The sequence below is a fragment of the Lygodium microphyllum genome, chromosome 18 (assembly GCF_053477565.2).
Source record: "Lygodium microphyllum isolate KBCC chromosome 18, Lygodium_microphyllum_v1.1.10, whole genome shotgun sequence".
NCBI classification, from domain to species: domain Eukaryota; kingdom Viridiplantae; phylum Streptophyta; class Polypodiopsida; order Schizaeales; family Lygodiaceae; genus Lygodium; species Lygodium microphyllum.
Window position 1 is genome coordinate 8,622,473 of NC_141152.1, and position 19,719 is coordinate 8,642,191.

The 19,719-nt window shown below is 42.3% G+C and overlaps 1 protein-coding gene across 2 annotated transcripts; it reads right to left on the minus strand.

The window, feature by feature from the left end:
- Positions 1 to 7,057: 7,057 nt before the first annotated feature.
- Positions 7,058 to 11,013, minus strand: LOC148020559 (putative protein phosphatase 2C 1). Of its 2 annotated transcripts, XM_087698337.1 has the most exons (6): positions 10,251 to 11,013; positions 9,768 to 10,100; positions 9,527 to 9,644; positions 9,171 to 9,394; positions 8,525 to 9,032; positions 7,058 to 8,431 (listed from the first exon to the last, which is right to left on the minus strand). In XM_087698337.1, exons 1-6 carry the CDS (start codon positions 10,485 to 10,487, stop codon positions 8,085 to 8,087), a joined length of 1,767 nt encoding a protein of 588 aa, XP_087554463.1. In that variant the 5' UTR covers positions 10,488 to 11,013; the 3' UTR covers positions 7,058 to 8,084. The 2 variants fall into 2 exon arrangements, with proteins under 2 accessions (XP_087554463.1, XP_087554462.1); XM_087698336.1 differs by having other exon boundaries at positions 7,069 to 9,032; positions 10,251 to 11,012.
- Between the last annotated feature and the right edge of the window lie 8,706 nt (positions 11,014 to 19,719).

Sequence of the window (19,719 nt, forward strand, 5' to 3'; positions counted from 1 at the left end):
AGATCATGAAACTACCGGAGTGCTTAAGGGAGGAGGCAACTCAATCGAGCATGGAGGAAAGCTTACTATACTCATAGGTATAAGAGTGCATACGACTATGTGAGAGGTAGCTATTGTACTTGGCTTGAAATGCTTGAAGCAATAAGTGGTTTGTGGGTCTTGGTAGTCAAGTGAGAAGCTCCAACAGAATCACAAGGATGGAACAAGAAAATCCCACACCCAAACAAAGGGAAAAATGAGGACCATAGAACTTTCACATGCCATAAGAGCCATTAGGGGCAACTAGGCCATACAAGAACACCTACACATTATATTCAGATTACTGCACCTAGTCTAAATAGAATGCAACACCATCAAAAGACAAACATGAAGATGAATTAGTTCAACAATCTTGACCTTGAATGTGACAAGAGTAGCATTGCATGAAAAAGCCATAATTCTAAGATACAAATTATGTCCAATAGTATAGGTAGAATTTGGAAGTTGGGGTTATAGACCTAGACTCGGAAGAAAATGAGATAACGCCTCATGTTTATTTGAGGGTCAAACTTATAGCAAAAAGAGAACATGTCATTGATCCTCTTATTGATATGAGAGAGGACTGTAATATTTTGACCTATAAGGCATGGACTGAAATAGGCCAATCAGATATTACACCAACCAATGCAATCCTCAATCACAAGTAGAGAAGTCCCTTCGAGAAATTGAATATAATATGCATACTAAGGATGTGTTAGACCTATCCCATGTCCTTCATCTAAAAGCTCTTCTTGAGTTGAGTATTTAGAGTATCTAGCTCAACATGACCACTCCTAGCTAGAAGCATATCATCAATATAAAGCCCCAAAATAATAAGGATCCCATCATAGGCATTTTTGTATAAATGTGGATCCATATTACTATGGAAGTACCCCTGCAAATGCATAAAAGCATCAAACTTATGGTACCACTCTCTATGTACCTACTTAACCCCACAAAGAATTTTTTCAATTTGTACACTAGGTGTTCCTTGCCCTTTAGCTGCTACATATAAATTTCATCATGGAGGCCCCCATATGAGAAAGTTATCTTAACATCCATCTCATAAAGATCCAAATTCAACTAAACAACCAAGGCCAAGACCAAGCGTAGCATAGTCATCTTGACTATAGGAGAAAAGAATTGATGTCAATACCATGCTCCTACTTAAAACACTTTGCAACCAACCCAATCTTATATGCTTGCTTTTGATGACCAAGGGTATCTTCAACTTGTACATCCACTTGCATGGCAATGCATGTTTATCATCAAGCAAGGAAACAAAGCAATAAAATGTAGCCAAAACGTATAATTTATACTTAATAGGATAAGTCTAAAATTTATGGGAATAATCATCAATAAATGTCACAAAGTACTTCACACCACCTAATGACTAATAGGGCATAAAGTCACATGCATCAAAATGAACAAGAGCCAAAGTCTTATTCATGTGTATCGAACCATACTTCTTATGCAAGTTGCGAGTTTGCCTACCATAAAGACAATGATCACATGAAACAAAATGTGAGTAATCAAGAGGTGAATGATACTACAAATGAGTCAAGACTTTCATTCCCTTCAAAGGCATGTGCCCAAGGTGACAATGTCATAAAGACATGTGGTAAATCAGTCTCACAACCAAGTCATGGTCAATAGACCCAAATACAAACAAAGAATAGAGGCTACCAACCTTAGCACCTCGAGCAAAAACAAGCGACCATGGGTAATCTTCCATGATGCACAATCACCAAAAGAGACATGATAACTTGTATCATCCAAGTATCCAGTAGAGGTAGACATGATGTACATTATGCAAAACAAAAGAGTTGCCTAAAGCAAATTACATTCTAACATCCCCAACACCAATGATATCTAATGCAATATCATTTTCCAATCTCACAGAACTTATAATGCTGTGTTAGGTATGAAACCAATCTTAATATGAGGTAACATGAAAAGAAGCCCCCAAATCAAGCAACCAATACTAAGAGTAAGTAGATTTAACTAACATCAAGAGACAAAGTAGCTAAGATATAATCATTTAGTCTCTACACTATGTTTATCTCTTCAATTTTGATGCTAACTTACTAGGAGCAATGTTGTGATCATCAAACTTTACATTATCATGTTTTTTTTCCCTTTCCTTTCTCATTGCACCTATCATTGTGCATTTTATGGCATTGCAATCTAATATCACCCTGCTACCCACAATAATGAAATGTCAAAGAGGACTTACGTCCATAGGACTTACTGTGAGATTTCCCATGAGATTGAGACTTACCCTTATTGAGATGGGAGTCTCTACCATGGTTATTTTTGCCATTACCACCATTTTTGTCTCTAACATCCAATGCATGAGAAGTGTGGACTGCATGAAAGTTCTTTCTAATCACTTCTTTTGTTGATAGAGCACTCACTACATCATGACATTTAAAATCACTCTCAAGGGGATCGATAAGCAATCGTAGAAGTACAAAAGGTGTCCCATGACTCAAGCACTATAATAAGTAAGAACAAAGACTTGATATTATATTTAATAATATTGATGGTATAGTCTTGATTGGTTCTACCTTTTCATTAGTGGTTGTAGTCTTCTTTGATTTGATTTATTGGTGGGTCACCAATGTTAATGATGGTGAAGTGGATAGTGATAGTTGCTACTTTGATAAACTCCAACTTCCAAAAGAAATGGTTGTCAAAGAATGAGGAGAAATAGTTGGTCCTATCTTTATTATTTGAGTCATTGGTTGGCATTGTGAAAATGGTCGATGGTTGTTGTGGTGCCATCTTTTTCACAATTAATATCTTATTGCAGTAGAAAACCACTCTAAGTTTGTTGGCATGGCAAGCTTCTTTTGCATATAAATAATCACAAGTTTAGTTTATTTCTCTATCATCTCTAGAGTTCTCACCTAAGATTGGTCATTTGATTCGTGATAACATGGAGGTGTTTAAGCCATTGTGGACGATATATTAGATGTTCAAGAAAGGTAGATGGCCATTGAAGCTTAGGTAGGCACATCCATTTGTTTCTAGCATAGTAACCTTGGGCATGCATTAAGACCTTAGGAATCCAACATAGCTTAATACTAGTTCTCCTCCTATATTAGTAGTGTATTGGTCTTGATTTGTTGGCATGATATCCACTTGCCTATTTTATGTGTGAAAAAATGTTCCTGCTGACACTTTTTGCACTTGATATCCACTTTTTCTATTATTTATTAGGGTTACTTGCTTGTTTTTTTTTGCACGCAGTTGTATCCCCTAGAGATGTCATTGCAATTTTTTGAAGATGTCAATGGCATGTTTTGCTAGTAGGATTAGGTGTGCCCTTATTGAAAGTTGTGATGATTCTCACATCAAGAAGATGCATGCATATGTATTGGCTATTGTAGTTGACATTACACATGGCCTAGCACTTTAGAATCTCTTCTAATTCCTATTATTGAGCCAATATCTATTTATTGTAAGAGAGATTTAAAATCTTCAATGAGCCTTGTTTTAAGAAATTGAATTGATAGAATCCATTGAGCATCACTGAGGCTTTGTTATAATAAGAATCCTTCAATTTCAATCACTATCATTCAAAATCCCTTTCAAATTCACTATCAATGTATTGGAATCCATTTATCCTTGACATCTAGTGTTTTTCTTTGATTAATTGAATTGATCATGAGGGGTTAAGTGAATGAGTATATAGATTGAGGTAACCTTTACCCATTTTAATCCCATTTCAATTACTTGAAAAGGCTCTTTCATCTAGTTCATTATTGCATTCTTAGCCTTAGTATTATAGTGATGCCATGAATACATATCCATCAAGAACTCGAGAATGTAGTGGAACAAAAAGGAGGTGACCCTCTCCTCATTGCCTAAGATTTTGAAGGGATGCACAACCTAACTCGAGGAGGAATTTTGTCTACCCCTAGTGATCCAAAACCCATTATTTGGAGGTACATTTGAATGAACACAAATGGAAAATCATTGGGAATGATTATGACTTGAAAATTAGGAAAGAGAGGTTAAAAGACACTTGTGTCGTTTCCACAATAAAAATAAATTAGATCTAATAGTTATTTGTTTTGGGACAAGATTTTTTTTTTCAAATATATGTTTTGAAGGTTTACAATACATTTTTTAAAGGACCCATTATTGGCTTCATATGGTTCCATGTTTAAAGAGAGATTCAAGTTTTATTGATTGTTACTACATAGACATCACTCTAGACAACTTGACAAGGCTCTCTATTTTGCTTCATTTGAGATAGCTACATATATCAAATTCAAGAGCTTACAATATCTACTTTTTCCTTGTATTTTAAGCTTTATTTGAAGCTGTGTGAATTTTGGATTGGTGGAATATCAAGATAGATATTGTCCTTTAATTAATCTATTATCTACATAATTGCATCTATTCTTGTATGGCTTGAAACAAAGGGAAAGACCAAGGGGTTGACAACATGACTCAAGGTCAAGAAGGTTCTTGCAAGATTACATCAAATAGGGAATGAGATTCTTATATGGCACCTAATGTCCATGATCAAATGGCTAACATTAATGCTTCTCAAGGTTCGAATGTTTATCTACAATTTTCATATAATGTTAGAAACATGAATGTAGGAATTCTGAATAGCTTAACCAAGTTATTGAGTCTAGATTCAGTTAGATGATAGCAACCATTAATAATTTGAGTGGAAATTTTTCAAATGCTCAACCCACTACTGGCCATATTCCTATGAAATAATCAAATCAGCCTATGCCCTCTAAATTTGAGGTTAAAGAACCTTCAAGGACTAAAGATACAAATCAACAAATACATGTACATTCAAGATTTACTATGAATATTTCTCCCTAAAGAACAAAGATCATTGTGAAGATCTTCATTCCCTCCATAGAGAAAAAGAAGTGCATGGATACAATCCATATAAATCATTTTACCTGCAACATATAGATGTATCCCACAAAGTGGATGCACAATTAGCCCATTCATAAAAAAGGGCATATAGATAGATTGTTTCATGGATAGCCATCTTTCAAAAAGCATTTCTATGGACAACCTTCTTATCATAGGCCACATTCATATGAATAATTTCACTATGGTGGATAACATTATGATGATAAGGAACATAAGGAAAATAACAATATTACTAACTTCAAAGGGAACAATCATTCACCTATTGATCTAGAGGATTGGATAAGCAAGTTGGAGATTTACTTTACCCCTCTATCCATGAATGAACAAAACCAAGATTTATTATGTAGCCATGCACCTAGAGGGATAATTATGCATACTCGTAATGGAGGTATATGGATAGGATTGGTCAAATATTTCTAACTTTAAATGCATTTAAGAACGCCATGATTAAAATATTTGTTTCTCCCATGGAGAAGGAGAAATTAAAATGCAAATGGTATGGCCTTGAACAAAGAGGTTGCACCACAATACATTACTCAAATCTCTTTGTAAACATGTCCCTGTATGTTGAGGGGATCTCTTGACTTTTCCAAGCTCAATAAATACCTTTTGTGTTAACTTGACACTCTCATCAAAGGTAGAAGCCTTGCAACACAATAGTGCCCACGAGGCCATCCAATTCGTTGGGAGAGAATTGAAAATATTCCTACAAAAATGGCAAACTTTTGACCCAAAATAGGGGACATTTCTCAATCAAATTAGCAAGAGAAGGCTTCCACTATCCATAATAAGATACCTATTTTCACTACTACACATACATCAAAACAAGGTATTACTTTTAGATCTAACATTGAAGTAAATGTTTTCAAACAAGTTGATGGCATCGCAAATAGTTTGATACCTATTTTCACTACTACACATACTTCAAAACAAGGTATTACTTTTAGATCTAACATTGAAGTAAATGTTTTCAAACAAGTTGATGGCATCGCAAATAGTTTGATACCTATTTTCACTACTACACATACATCAAAACAAGGTATTACTTTTAGATCTAACATTGAAGTAAATGTTTTCAAACAAGTTGATGGCATCACAAATAGTTCTCATAGTACTCAAAGTAAGCATCCTTATAATGATGACTAAAAAGAGATGCATTCCAAGAGTTTGTGCTTCAAGAGAGGCAAAAGGCAAACTCTAGGTCATGGTAAGTGCAAAGTAAAGAGTGCCAAAATTGGCATATTCATTGTTGATGAATTAAATAAAGAACCCAATGAATAAGGTAATCTACTTGGAGTTGTACCAACTCCAACCAATGAGGAAGCACACCAACCTATGGAAAAACATCATGAGAAGTATTATGGTGCTATAGATATCTTTTCATTTGACCCAAGAGGTTGGACATATAGCATCGAGGTGAGACCTCATGAAAGATGCACATGATGTATATGACTACTATGGTGGATTTCCACAACACTTACCACACGAGTATTGGCATGTCTCAAATGGAAGATCTTTATGGTTACATTCAAGTACACAACCATTTTCATGAAGACATGAAGCTCTTTTAAAACAATATGGTTACATGGGCTCTCTATGTGAGAGGAGGTTGTATTAAAATTTTGTTGCATATTAAATTACCTTATCTTTATCAAAGGTAAAACTCTATGATGGATAGATGGTATCTCTACTTGATGATATCCACTTCTCTTTTGCACCAAAAAGAGTCAATTACAAGTTATGGGCACCGTTTTGAGTATACATTGGTGCTTACTATCACCAAGTGATTCTTCAATCCTCAATGGATTATCCTCAATGTAAAACATACATAAAATGGGAAATTTTTTTAAAGCCCTAAACCTACATTAAACAAAATCATTGTCAAAGTAGTGTAGAATTGAATATTGTTTTAGGTGTACATTTATTATATTCGAGAATGATTAAACATAGGCACATATTAATTCTTTGAAACACACACAAACAAAGCTATATGTTTTGTTTGAAACAAAATGTAAACAAAACTACATGTTTAGAATATGTAAAAATGAAGCAATGGTGTTTAGAGTTGAAAACAAATGAAAACCAAGATGCATGTTTTAAACTTAAAACAAATGTGGCTACGATGAGGGACAATGATGAGTTATCCCATAGAGGATTATTGTAGGTATACAATTATCGTATTTGACAAATGGTCCTTAAAACGACACTATGTTAATTAATTTAAAACAACAAAGACATGGAGGGAAAAACTTCAAGAAGACAGTGTGACGAGCCACCTCTTAGTCCATTAGGGGCCAGGCAAGCTGACTAGGAAGACAAATATTATTGGGCACTTCAGTTCATCCATGTGCAGACCAGATTTACAATCACAGAATGGAAGATAACCGAGGGAGCATGGAGCTATCATCACACATCACACACTTGAACCACATGGGGTGAGGGAGCTCAAAGGAGGTACTACCCTCACAGGCAGGCTGAGAGGCAGACCTGGAGGCTTGACTCTGGAGTACAGCTCTGAGAGAGAGAGAGAGAGAGAGGGAGAGGGAGCATACTGCAGGATACGTACTTTTATGCGGAGTCCGGACTCTTGCGGAGTTAGCGGAGTTACATGACAGCCTCAGTAGTCAACGACCCCGCAATCCGGGAATTTGGACCGGATATTTATAGGTCGGGATTCGGGAAAACCAGTTCTCTCGGAGTGCCTAAGGACCTAAGGCGACTCAGAGGGCCCAAGGGGGCGCCCGAGTCCGGGATATTTAACGTTTCAATTTAAGTGAAATGTTCAAACTTCAAACTTCAAACGCGCTTGACAGGTTGCGCTCCACCAGACCATGAAAAATGACGGAGCCTGGAGGCATCCAGATTCGATTTTCGAAACGGAAAATACAGAGGACTCGAGAGCCCACTGGCCCACTCTGGCTGTCCCGCAAAAGCATAGATTTTTATTACGTGGACAGGGGTGTCGTAGGACATGGCGGCATGGAGAATACGGACGAATTTTTAAAACACAGGCTACGTCCGTGGTCATCACCAACAGCACTGTTACCCCTGTACAATTCCCTGCAAAAGCTTTCTTGAGCAGCTCCCTCTTTCTATCGACCGGAGACGACTTGGGGCACGCTATGCCTAGCCGTTGCACTAAAAGCACCTACCTAATAGTTGTGGAATAATAATATCTTCTTTAAGGAAGACGAAGCCTCTGAGGCGGAGGAGCGCAGGGAAGCCGGAAGCAGACAGCGAGGCAGGTTGAGAAGGGAGTTCACACGCGCCACGCCCTCCAGCGCCGACCACTCCTCCTCCTCCTCCGCCACCGAAAGGCACTCGGCCAGGCTGCGACGAGACGAGGAGCGCTCCAGTGCGATCGTCGATGATGACGACGACAATGCAGTTGCCTGTCCTGCTCTTCTCCCCTCTTCCTCCTGCTCGAGATCCAAGGTGATCTCTGAAGGGGTTAATTCTTCTACCAAGGCTGGCCTCGGCCTCCAATCTAAAGCACAAACTGAGGCCAATCCGCTCTCATGATTATCGGCATTAATGGATGCATTCTCATCAACATTGAACGCGTGAATTAAATCAGGCTTCGGCACTTCACCTAATTCCACGGGAGAGGAGGACGAACCAGAAGCAGAAGCAGAAGCAGAAGAGGAAGGAGACCGGGAGGAGATAGCACTTTCGTGCAGCGGCGCAGCACCTCCAGCTGTTGAGCGGACCGTATTAGAACGTTCAAATTCAAAATCAGATGGTGCATCTTTATCGCCTGCCATGGTGCCTTTAGGTACCGCTGGCTTAACGTTAGATTGTAATTCTTTTGTAGCAGCTGCAGTATGCGTCGACGTCATCCTCGGAGACGTGGTGGTGGCAGCAGTGGCGATGGCAGAATTAATGTCCGACGCTGCAGGTGTCATGGGCATGGCCGGTCGACGTTCCAGCTGTTTCTTGAGAAACAAGCACACCACCGCGCAGTCGTCCACCTTGGACGTGGGATACTTGAGCCTCCATGCCCCAACTGCCGTCTCCACCAAAGACCTCGCAGCCGTTGTCCTTGTGGGCGCGGTCCATATGACATCCACAACCTCTTTGTTACTCAGAACGTCCCACACCTGCACACACCTACAGATCATTAAGCACCGTAACAAACTCTGAGCTTCATACCAGATATCTAATTACACTGCCTTGTCTGTATTTAATATCCGTGACAGGCGCTACTTCCTTCATTGTATCCTACCTTTACCACTTACCCCGTCACTCGCCAAGACCACAAACTGATCCCTCTCTGATAGCCGCTTGTGTGTGATCTCAGGCACAGCAATCAGCCCGAAATCCTTCAAGCAGAAATCGCCAAATGCCCTCGCCATGGCAAGGCCCGGTGAGTCGTCATGCGGCAACCACACCCTGGCAACTTCTGGCTCGTCCTCCAGCGCGAACACCCTTCCCTTGCATCGCTTTATCCTCTCTGCTTCCACTGTGGAACCGTCACATTACGTGAGCTACTATGTACTGTTAGCCCCAAATAAAAGAAACACACGCACAGTCAACGCAGCTAACCTAATGCAAGAGTGCACACCAAATTTAAGCACTCTATGCAACACATTACAGGGTAGATTCGGCTTCAAGTCCACAGTAAGTTGAATTGGTTCCAAGACATCGTCCTGATCTAGAGTTGCAAGGACAGCTCGAGAGTCGCCCACGTTTCCAATAATCAAATCATGTCCCTGGAAGCATATGGCAGAAACCCGTATATGATTATAATATGAATACAAATGCACGCACGAACTGATGGGATCCACTAAACTCGTCATGCGTTCATAAGTAGCAGCAAGGTCCTCGACTCTTGCCTGCAACATCATGGTGACTGCCGTTGTGCCGCTGCAAAAACAGTCTATTGTCGGATGTGTCTCGAGTTCCTTATCCATCGCACTGTACGCCTTCAAGAAGCATTCCTTCCACGTCGCCACCAGCTTGTGGTCCGCTTCTTGCAGAAGCCCAACGGCACCTTCTTTGTTGGCTGCGGCGGACGATGGCAGCTTGCGGGACCGGGACTGAGCTCTCCAAAGAGAGGACACTTTAGAAGGTAGTGAGTCCCTCACCTTCCTCGCCACGAGGTGACCGAAGGGACCATGGCCATCGAAAACAGCACAGAATGTAGAGTCCGGTTCCGAAGCGAAATTCTGGAACATTAACAAGTTACACAGATTCTGTTTATAAACTGCTCCGAACCATGATTGGTGCTTAACTACCTACTCGCTCTGCTGCTGCAAGCACCTGACGTTAGAAATGATGATCGGAGGTGAAATCCGAGCGAGAATGAAAGCCCTTACCTCCCAAACAACCATGGCGTCCTGATTTGTCCCTTTCCGACCCTGTTGAGTGAAGATGCAAGAGTTGTTGCTGGCTCCGTTCGCGCACATCCTTCCTGGTGTCCGATACAGCAGCTCGGCGTTCTTGGCCTCGGCTGTGAGCACTTCCATCCTATGTTTGCGCTTCGCACGTCGACAGGGGCGGTCCCACCCACTCTCTTCCGTGCTGCCTTCTTCCATCGAGAAGCAAACACCCATGGCGCCAGCCTACCTAAGCTAGCCAGCCAAATAGGCGTCTACGTCGAATGGCTTGAAGGTGGCAACGTCCTTATTGCCGAATTCCAGCTGATAATAAGATATGCACGCGCCTAATTCTAAGCTGGGCTTTAGCTGAGCTACGAAGTTCTTGCATCTGCAGTTCGCATTCGAACGTGTACCATCAGCGAGCACTAATTTCTAATTTCTACTTTCACTTGACACAGCAAAGGCAGCAGGTCGGGTGGAGCAAGAAGAAGGAGATGAAGAAGAAGACGTCCGCCGCTGCCAGCTCCGCCCAAGCTTGTGTTTGGTCGTCAGGGAATTCATGTGACTGTGTTGAATCAGAAAGTTGAGAAGGCCAAAAGTAACGATTGAAGCGTACATAACAGAAAACCTAGCACACATTAAAACAAAGGGGGCGGGGAGTCGGCGGGCGCAGGGGTGGAAAGGCGGGGCGGACTCCGACTCGCGGAGCCTTCAGGAAGAAAGAATGGGTTTGCGTGTCAATGGTGTTTTCCAGGAAAAAAAAGTAGAAAAGAGCAGAAACATGTGGTAAATGGTTTGTCAGATTTAAATGTGAGAGATATCTTGTCTCGGAAATGAGAAATGAGCATTGATGAGATCATGGAGCCTCGACAAACACAACCGTTACGGTCCGCGGATACAGCCGGTTTTGCCGGTCACTCTCAGGGGAGATGGACCCGGGTGGATTCGGACTACGAAAGTCACGCAGGCAAACATTAGGGTGATGGTGCTTTACTCGAATCCCACTGTCCATGGATCTGTGAAGAGGCCATCCCTAACACCAATCTTGTGGGCTCGTCCCCTCTTGAATCTTGATGCATTAGAGATCGGAACGTAAACTCCCATTGAAAGGAGTACCAATTAATTAACTCCATCTTTTGTTTTACTTGTTGACAATGGGACTTTTAAAGAGAGAAAATGGGAGAATCACGATCCACAAGACAATGGGAGAAGAGGTTGTTTGCCTCTCCACTCGAAAGCTTTCGTTCTAAATTGCCCTCTAATTTGGATGGCTCTACTAGGTATGTTTCCCAACCCATTCATTCTCCTAAGAACAATCTCTAGCTAATTCACCTTGCAATGGGAGAAGAGGTTGATTGCCTCTCTACTTGAAAGCTTCCCTGATAAATTGCCCTCTAATTTGGATGGCTCTACTAACAAACATGTTTTCTAGCGCATTCACTCTACTAAGGACAATCTCTAGCTAGTCATCTAGCTTGATGTTAAATCAATTTCTCATTACTTGAGGGTGTTCTAGTAAGCCAATTGAATGTCCCATATGTCCATTAATGTGCAATGACTTTTTAGAAGAACTTCACGAATAGGCTCTGCCAATAAACAAAAGCACATAGAATCTAGGCAAGATACACAAGTACAAACAACAATGTGGTCCTTGAAGCTACCAAGCCTACAAAAGGACATTAGGTTTATCGCAAAGAATTGCATCAAGGGAAGTCATTAGATATACCTATTGCTATTTGGAATTGGCTCATAACTTTCTTGAGTTAGCATATTTGCATAGGTAAACATGGTTAATTGTTCAACTATTAAGATAGTGGCCTACCCCACATCATGTGATAAAGAAAAGTTCTAAACCTAAACTAAGATCATTGTTTATTGATCCAATATGTAGCAAATGCTTGTGATTTCTTGGTAGTGATACTTATTGTTTCAATGCCAAGTGTCAAGGGAGTAACATCTAAGAGCACTATGCTTCTAAACAAATGAGTAAAAGTAAAGCCGCTATCACATTGAATAATAATAAAATATATGCACAATGATATTTAACATATATCATATTTATTTCTCTCTCGTCTTATACATTCGCTCTTACCATCATAGCTTCCCACAATGTATCTCCTTTCAATGCACTCATTCCCACTATACCTCAACACATGGAGGATGCATGTCTAGCTTCTCCCAAACCCAAACACATGCACAGGAAGCATCCAAAGCTTCTTCTTCTTTCAAATCCGATGGAGATTCATCGCTTGTGGCAATTCTCCAAGATCAAATCAAGGAAATGCAACATCAATTGGTCAACTTGTTTGTGTGTGCCCAAAGCCATGAGGACATTACCTCTTCAATTTCAACTCAATCCCTTTAGGGAGAATAAGGAATGTTATGAGATGAACATCCATTCATGGCTAGCCAAATGGACAACGCATTTTGATTTTTATCAGCTCGATGATGGTACAAGGGAAGGCATATGCTTGGTGGGTGTCCCTAGGCTATATCCCAAGCCGTGACATGGATTGATTTTCAATCTATTTTTTGAAAACACTTTGTAATCATTGATCGGATTAAAATTTTCAAATGTTATTTGAGTTAGATATGGGAAAGAAGAGCTTGGATGTGTATTCACATGAGTTTAAAGATCAGTTACATAGAATATGGAATGATAATGAAACTTCCCCATAGGACCCAACTTGCACACAAGGCACAACAAAAGCCATACTCACATTGAAAGGGACTGGACATCAAACTCGCCTTCTAGTCATAAAACCAAACGAGCTCACCCCCAAGCTTGGGAGCTAGCAGCAAACTGGGTAATGATCACATCTCAAGGCTTGGCATCCCATACCACCATCCCAATGTACGAATGCATCGGGCAATAGGTCAGGAGTCCAAGAATGGTGATTACATAATAAATGTGCACAATAGGGCCTTAATTCCTATAAATAGGGTTCAATTGCCCTAATCCCAAAGTGTCCTTAGTGTAATCTTACTAAATCACTTTGTAGTCATTGTGACCAATGCTACTAGCACCCATCTAGATGTGAATAAGTATTAATTATCCAAGATGGATGGCCTTAAACTTCTACGACATGCTCAATATCCACTCAAAATGGATAGAATGGTTGCTTCTCAACTTAATAAACACGGAAGAAGGCTCAACTAGGCCCTAGAAAGTTCCTCGACAAGTCAAGAGCAAGTTGGAACAAGTTGGGAGAAGGTAAGACTCAATGCATACCTTGGAAGGAAGAAACAATGGTTGCCATGAAACCTTGAGCTGAAGCTTTGAATTTAGGCTAAAGCAAAGGATTGGTGAAGCTCCTCGAGTCCAAGCTCTGATACCACTATAGTCACTAAAAGAATAAAGAATAAAGTGATAGTGATGGGGGCTCACTACCTATAGTGTACACATGTGCAGTCATGGTGTGTGCAGTAAATACAAGGTCGCGTAGGGACAGGTACCTTTATCCCCAATAGTTTGGACCTTCACTCTCTCACAATCTCATAATATCACACATAACTTCAAATCAACACTCTTACCATGAATGGGAAGAAGAATAAGAAAAGAATAAAGAAGATGTAGAACTTCCTTAGCCCAACTTGTGTGCTCTAATATAACTCTCTCTCTCTCTCTCTCTCTCTCTCTCTCTCTCTCTCTCAACAATGGAGACAACATTATAGAATAGAATAAGTGAATGAATGCTCAATACTTGTATTGATAGAACTTCAATAGAATGGATACGTATAAGGATGATGTCAACTAAGGCCTTCCATCCTTGTATCGATAAAAATTAGAATAAGAATTAGGGTTATGCCCCTCTTGCATATTAGGGTTCCCACAACTACGAATCATGGTTTTCAACCTCTCTTGGGCATCCTACCCACATTGTGGACTCTTGCATAGTTCTTCCTACATGTATGCCTTTACCTTAGGTTGATGAGACCTAGCCTTGATCATTGCAGTTACATTTCCACTTGTGGATAGTTCTTCCTACATATATGCTTTTACCTTAGCTTGATGAGACCTAACCTTGACCATTGCAATTACATTTCCACTTGTGCAAACAAGATAACAACTATAGGAGATAAATTAATATATGTGGATTGGAGCCTAGCCCTCATAAATTAATACAATCCAAAATATAATAATATGTCCTTGAAATACCATAAAGTAATACAAGTATTCACAAATAATACATCGAAGCTCCAAAAATGATGATCCACCAAAAAACCATTTCAGCACTTGTGCTTTGATCTTCCATAAAAGCCTTTTACTTTTTTCTTCTCAAGTTACCAACAATAAGGGCGTTGGTCCAAGGTCTAGTATGTGGGGCAATTTTCTTGAGATAATCTATATTGATGAGTTCCATGTCAAGGCAAGGAGAATATAGGCATGTGGACTTATACAAATATCTAGCTGAGAAGGAGTACATTGGCAAGCTTACTACAAATGTGGTCATCTTCCATAAGAATTACTCACTTGGAGGGGACAAAAGAATAATGAAGATTTGAGCATTGATGAAATTTGCATCCCTTAATACAATATCTATAATATATAGTGTGGAGAAGGTGGTGCTATGTGATGCAAAAAACCTTCATGTTCAATTAAACAAATGGTGGAGTAGTTTATGCACTTGATGCATTAGGTGAGCTTGCCAAGGTTTCCAACCCAATTCTCTTAGAGAAAGAGTTAAAGAAAAAGTGCCTTAGCTCTTACTCATGTTTATGTCTTGTTGGGGGTAAAGGCGCCTATGCCTAGCCACCCGTGTAGTACTACACTGACAATCACCGCCACTGCACACTGCAGGTGGCGGGTGCCTGTCACCATCACTTTATTCTTTATTATTTTAGTGACAGTTTGAATAAATGTAGGAGCCTTCGCTCAACCGCCAAGACCCACAGACCGCTTATTGTTTCAAGCGTTCCAAGCGAGCTCTAATGGCTATCTCTCACCTAGCCGATGCGCCGTTGATCCTACGGGTGTAGTGAGCTTACCTTAGTGCCGATATGAGTTTCCTCCTCTCTTCCACACACCGGTAGCTCCACGATCCTAGATGCTAGCTCCAGCATCCTCAAGCCTCCTCCACCTCCAAGCTCCATCCTCCATAGCCGTGCGCACAAGAAGAGAGAAGGGAAGAGAAGAAGAAGAAGAGGAGATGGTGAAGAGCTTCACCATCTTGATCCCTCGCTCTCTCACACACTCACACACTCACTCCCTCACACTCTCACACTCCCTCTCTCAAGAGCACACACAAGAAAGAAGGTGAAAAGGAGAGAGGAAGAAGAGGACTCCTTTTGCCACACACCAAAGAATGATCTCTTATTCGCTTTTTAAACTTTATATATACAAACCCTAAAATCCCATGGGCACCCATCCCTTTTTTACATGACCGGCCATTGGGGCAAGGTCCTTTTCCATTTTCCTCTTTTAGCCCCGTGCCTCTAGCATACACCCGTCTAATATTTTACAACGGGCACAAGAGGAAGCCTGGCGCTCTTTTACAAGGATTTTTTGAGTTTTTTGAGGCGCCTTTTCTTTTATGGTTGCGCTTTTTGCCCCGGTCCATTTTTAGGGACTGCTTGCATGTCTTCACTCTTTTTTCATATTCCTTTGCTTTTCCTCCATCTTTCGCCATCTTGACTTGGTGTTAACATTACCCCCCTCCTAGACAGGTGCCAGTCCCATGGCACTTTTGGCGTGGGTGTAAGGGTACGGGCCACATGTAGACTCAGGTGTTTGTGGAAGCTCGAGAACGATGGTCATCGGAGTAGCTCAATGGATTGCATGAGTGGACGAGGGCCTCTGAAGTTGGTGGTTGGGCATTTGTGGTGTACTTGAAGAAGAAGGTGAGGTGCACTATCTAGGGGGCATTGTCCTCAGTGTGTTGGTGCAATGTGCTCATGCTAGTGAAATGGGAAAGTGGATCTAACCACAGGTGAACCCGGGTGATGTCCCACACTTGAGGACCCCATTTGTGCCAAGGGGGTGGTGCCAGTGGCTTAGGGTGACAGGTCGAACCATAGGTGAGTGTTACCTCCCTAGGTGTGTCCTGCCGTTGATGTGCCCTAAGCGTGACGTGGGGGACTAAAAAGGGCTAGGGGGTTAGGAGTGGAGCCAATCGACCAAGGTCACTAGACACGACTAACTTAAGGACCCCTAGGTGCAGTGATCGTGCATTTTTTTTTTATACATTTCGGGATAGGATTACATGAGGAGCAAGACAGCCAAGGCTAGCTCTCGTCGTCGGAATGAGGGGGGGAGGGCGAGTGGATGGATTTGCGTAAAAATTTATGGCTCTACTTGTACCCTTTCAGGTTCATGCAGACATGGAGAGAGGCGGTGGATAGGAAGGGGTGATTGCACCTAGTGAATTGGCTGTCACTCATATCCTCTAGGAGTGCTAAGCAAAATGAAGGTAGAAGGCTAGCCTGCATCATTAAGCGGGTCATAGCGCAACTATCAATAGCGTTAGGAACATCTTTGGCCTAGTCGGCTGCCAGCCGCGATCACCTCCTCCATCGCCTTGATCGGCAGGACCCTTCTCAAGCTATTAGGCATAAGGAAACTGAAGGAGAAAGGGTCCTTTTCTAGTCCTTGCCATTCCCAGACCACCAATTCTGTGTGGAATTGCATAGGTAGGTCTTTGGGGTATGGTGGGAGAGGAGCGAATGGCTGCACGAGGGGCTTGGCCTGTAGCCATTTTCTAGCCTCTTCCACCACCTTTTTCTGCCGCTCTTTAAGGATGGCATGTTTGTCTAGGGGCAGGTCGGGTTGTTGCTGATCTTGTTCGTGCGGTGAGGGGGGCTGCGGGATTACATCTTCTTTGAATCTATTCATGTCAATTTTGAATTCGACTTCCTCCCCCTGCCGGTTTTCTTGTAGTGCTCTTTCTTCAAAGCCGAGGGTATCTGCCTCCTGGGAGGTTAGGCCGGCCAGTAGTAGATACTTCCAATGCTCCTCTAGGCCCAGCCTTACCTTTGCTAGTTGGGGTGGCATTTGCAACCCCGCATGCAGAGCTCTGTGTGCGATGCTTAATTTCTTCTTTACCACCTCCAACGGCTCCGTTTCCTTCGGTTGCATTGTATCCAGCAGCGTATTGAGGAAGGCTTGTTGTTGGGCCATGAAGGCTATCTGGATGGCACCCGCTTTGCTTTCCGCCAAGATTTTTTCCTTCTCCACCAAGGCGAGGCGCCGCACCAGAGCCTTCACCCGTGCCTCATTCTGCATAGCCCATTTCTCAACCCTTTTGCTCATTCCTTCCATGCTCTCCCCCTACTTTTGGGCTAGGGTTACGAGCTTTTGCTCCTGGGTCCTGAACTCTTTGCTCATGTTGTCTTGTTCTGTCTTCCCGAGACATACCTGATCAATGATAGACTCGATCTTCTTTCGTTGATGCTCCCTCTCTTGGCTCCTCTCCTCTTCCTTGGCGTTCAGCTCCTCCATCATCTGCTCAATGGTGGCGGTCTTTGACTCCAGTTCCTTATGCTTTGACTCTAGTTCCTTATATTGCATCAGGAGGAGCTTGTACTCCCGCTACATCTGCATGAGTTCCTGATTATCGTCCTCCAGTCGGCTTATAACTTTCTTCCTTATTCTCTTTGGCTTTCAACTCTTGCTTGAGTTCGAATATTTGGCATTGCTGCATGGCGATGATGGGGTGGTTGAGGCCTCCATGCGCAGGCGCTTTTAATCCTGCCTTGATTTAGCGTCTACAGCTGGCCTTTTTGGTCACGTGGTCATAGTTTCCATGCTTTTCCCTTGGCCCATTTCCTTGCTGATGAAGTATTGCATCCAGGCCACCAGGTTGGACACTTCCAAGCTGGTGGGGATGGTGGGGGTGGGCATAGTGGGTTCAACGGGGGGTGCCATGAGGGTGGGGATGGGATGTAGGGGTGCTTTGCCTTTTCCTTCTGGAACTGCGAAGGGCGCGGGTCCTGGGGCCTGCATGTTGGAGCTAGGCCTCTCTTCCCTGGGCTAATTCCAGGCTTCTGGGTCATCTGCCCTGCACTGTTGCTCGATGGACCGGGGTGTAGCTTCAGCCACGTCCTCCTCCTCTTTTCTTCTTAACTCCTCATCCTCCTCCGCGACTCTTCTTTTCCTTTCCTCCTCGGCCTTTTTGCATTCTTCCTCTAGTTTTTCTTTTTCCTCCTGCTCTTCTTTTCTTCTCCTTTCGACTTCTCGCTTGGATGTCTTTTTAGCCTGCCTGACTTGTTCCGTTGTCTCTTCTTCTTCTTGCTTCCTCTTCCTTTCTCTCTCCTCTGTCTCCTTGAGGAATTGCCATTTCATTTTCTCCAAGTCCTCCCTCTCCTTTCTACGGCCTTCATCATGTTTCTTCTTCTTCTGCGCTGCTTTTTTCTTAGTCTCCTTAACTTGCTTTTTGCTCTTCTGCTCTTTCCCTTCTTTCTCTATCTCCGTCCTATCGTTAGACCTGTCCTAGTGTTGATGGAGTGGTGATCGGGTGTTTCTCCCTCCCCCTCTTCTGCTTCTTTTACGGCCTCCTGGATAAGCGCTGTTAAAATGCCCCCGTATATGCAATGAATGAGGCTTTGGAGAAAGCCCTTTTTCTTTCTGCGGCCTTCGACATCGGTGATTCTCCTCCTGCTAGCAGGCTTCCTAAGGCTAGCGCTCGAGCTGCCTAATCGATAGTCTTGCGCACGTAGCCGTTCCAATCGACTTCGTGCAAGGTCTGGTCTACTACATTTTCCAGGATTGTACGTTGATCCGGTGCATCAGCGTGTTATAGCGCTGGCTAGAGAAGAGCGTATGTACGAGCTTCGCATGTAGCCTAGTCTCTGCACTGGGGATGTCTTGGATACTGATGCCATCTTTCGTCAACACATCCTCCTTTCTCATCCCCAGCATGGCATACACGTCCCTCTTTTTCTTCTTTTCCACCTTCGGTTCCAGCCCCAGTGCCTTCTCCACTAAGGCTGGGGTTAGATGGACTAGCACCTGCTTAGCATTTTGTCCTCTCCCCACTGTGACAGTGCCGCACTCTCTGTTGAGATTATAGGACCTTAGAAATTCCACACAGCTTGTGTGCTCAGGTTCTTGTGCGAAACTTATACTTTTTGAGGTTGCAGCTGTCCACGATGCTCCTGGCCGCCTCTTCCTTGGCCACTAATTCTTCCAAATTGTGGATAGTTCGGAATTTCAGCTGATCAGGTTGATGTTGTACCACATTCTCTCTTCCTCTGTGAAGGGGAGTCGGTGGGCTCAGTCCTGCTGCGACATTTTTTGTTCTTGTCGTAACCGTAATTTTCGTTAGTGCTTACGACATAGTAATCGCTAAAATAGAAAAAAAAGCTTTATGACTTTGAATGAACTCATTAAAGTCTAGTGCAGGTTCGCTTTTCAGACTTTGAATTTTTGCCTTTTAATTCAAAGTTTTTGTGTCCTCTTTTCTACCCCATCCATTTTTCACAATGTATGTCTACGCACTTCACTGGCTTTGATTAGCTTTATTACTTC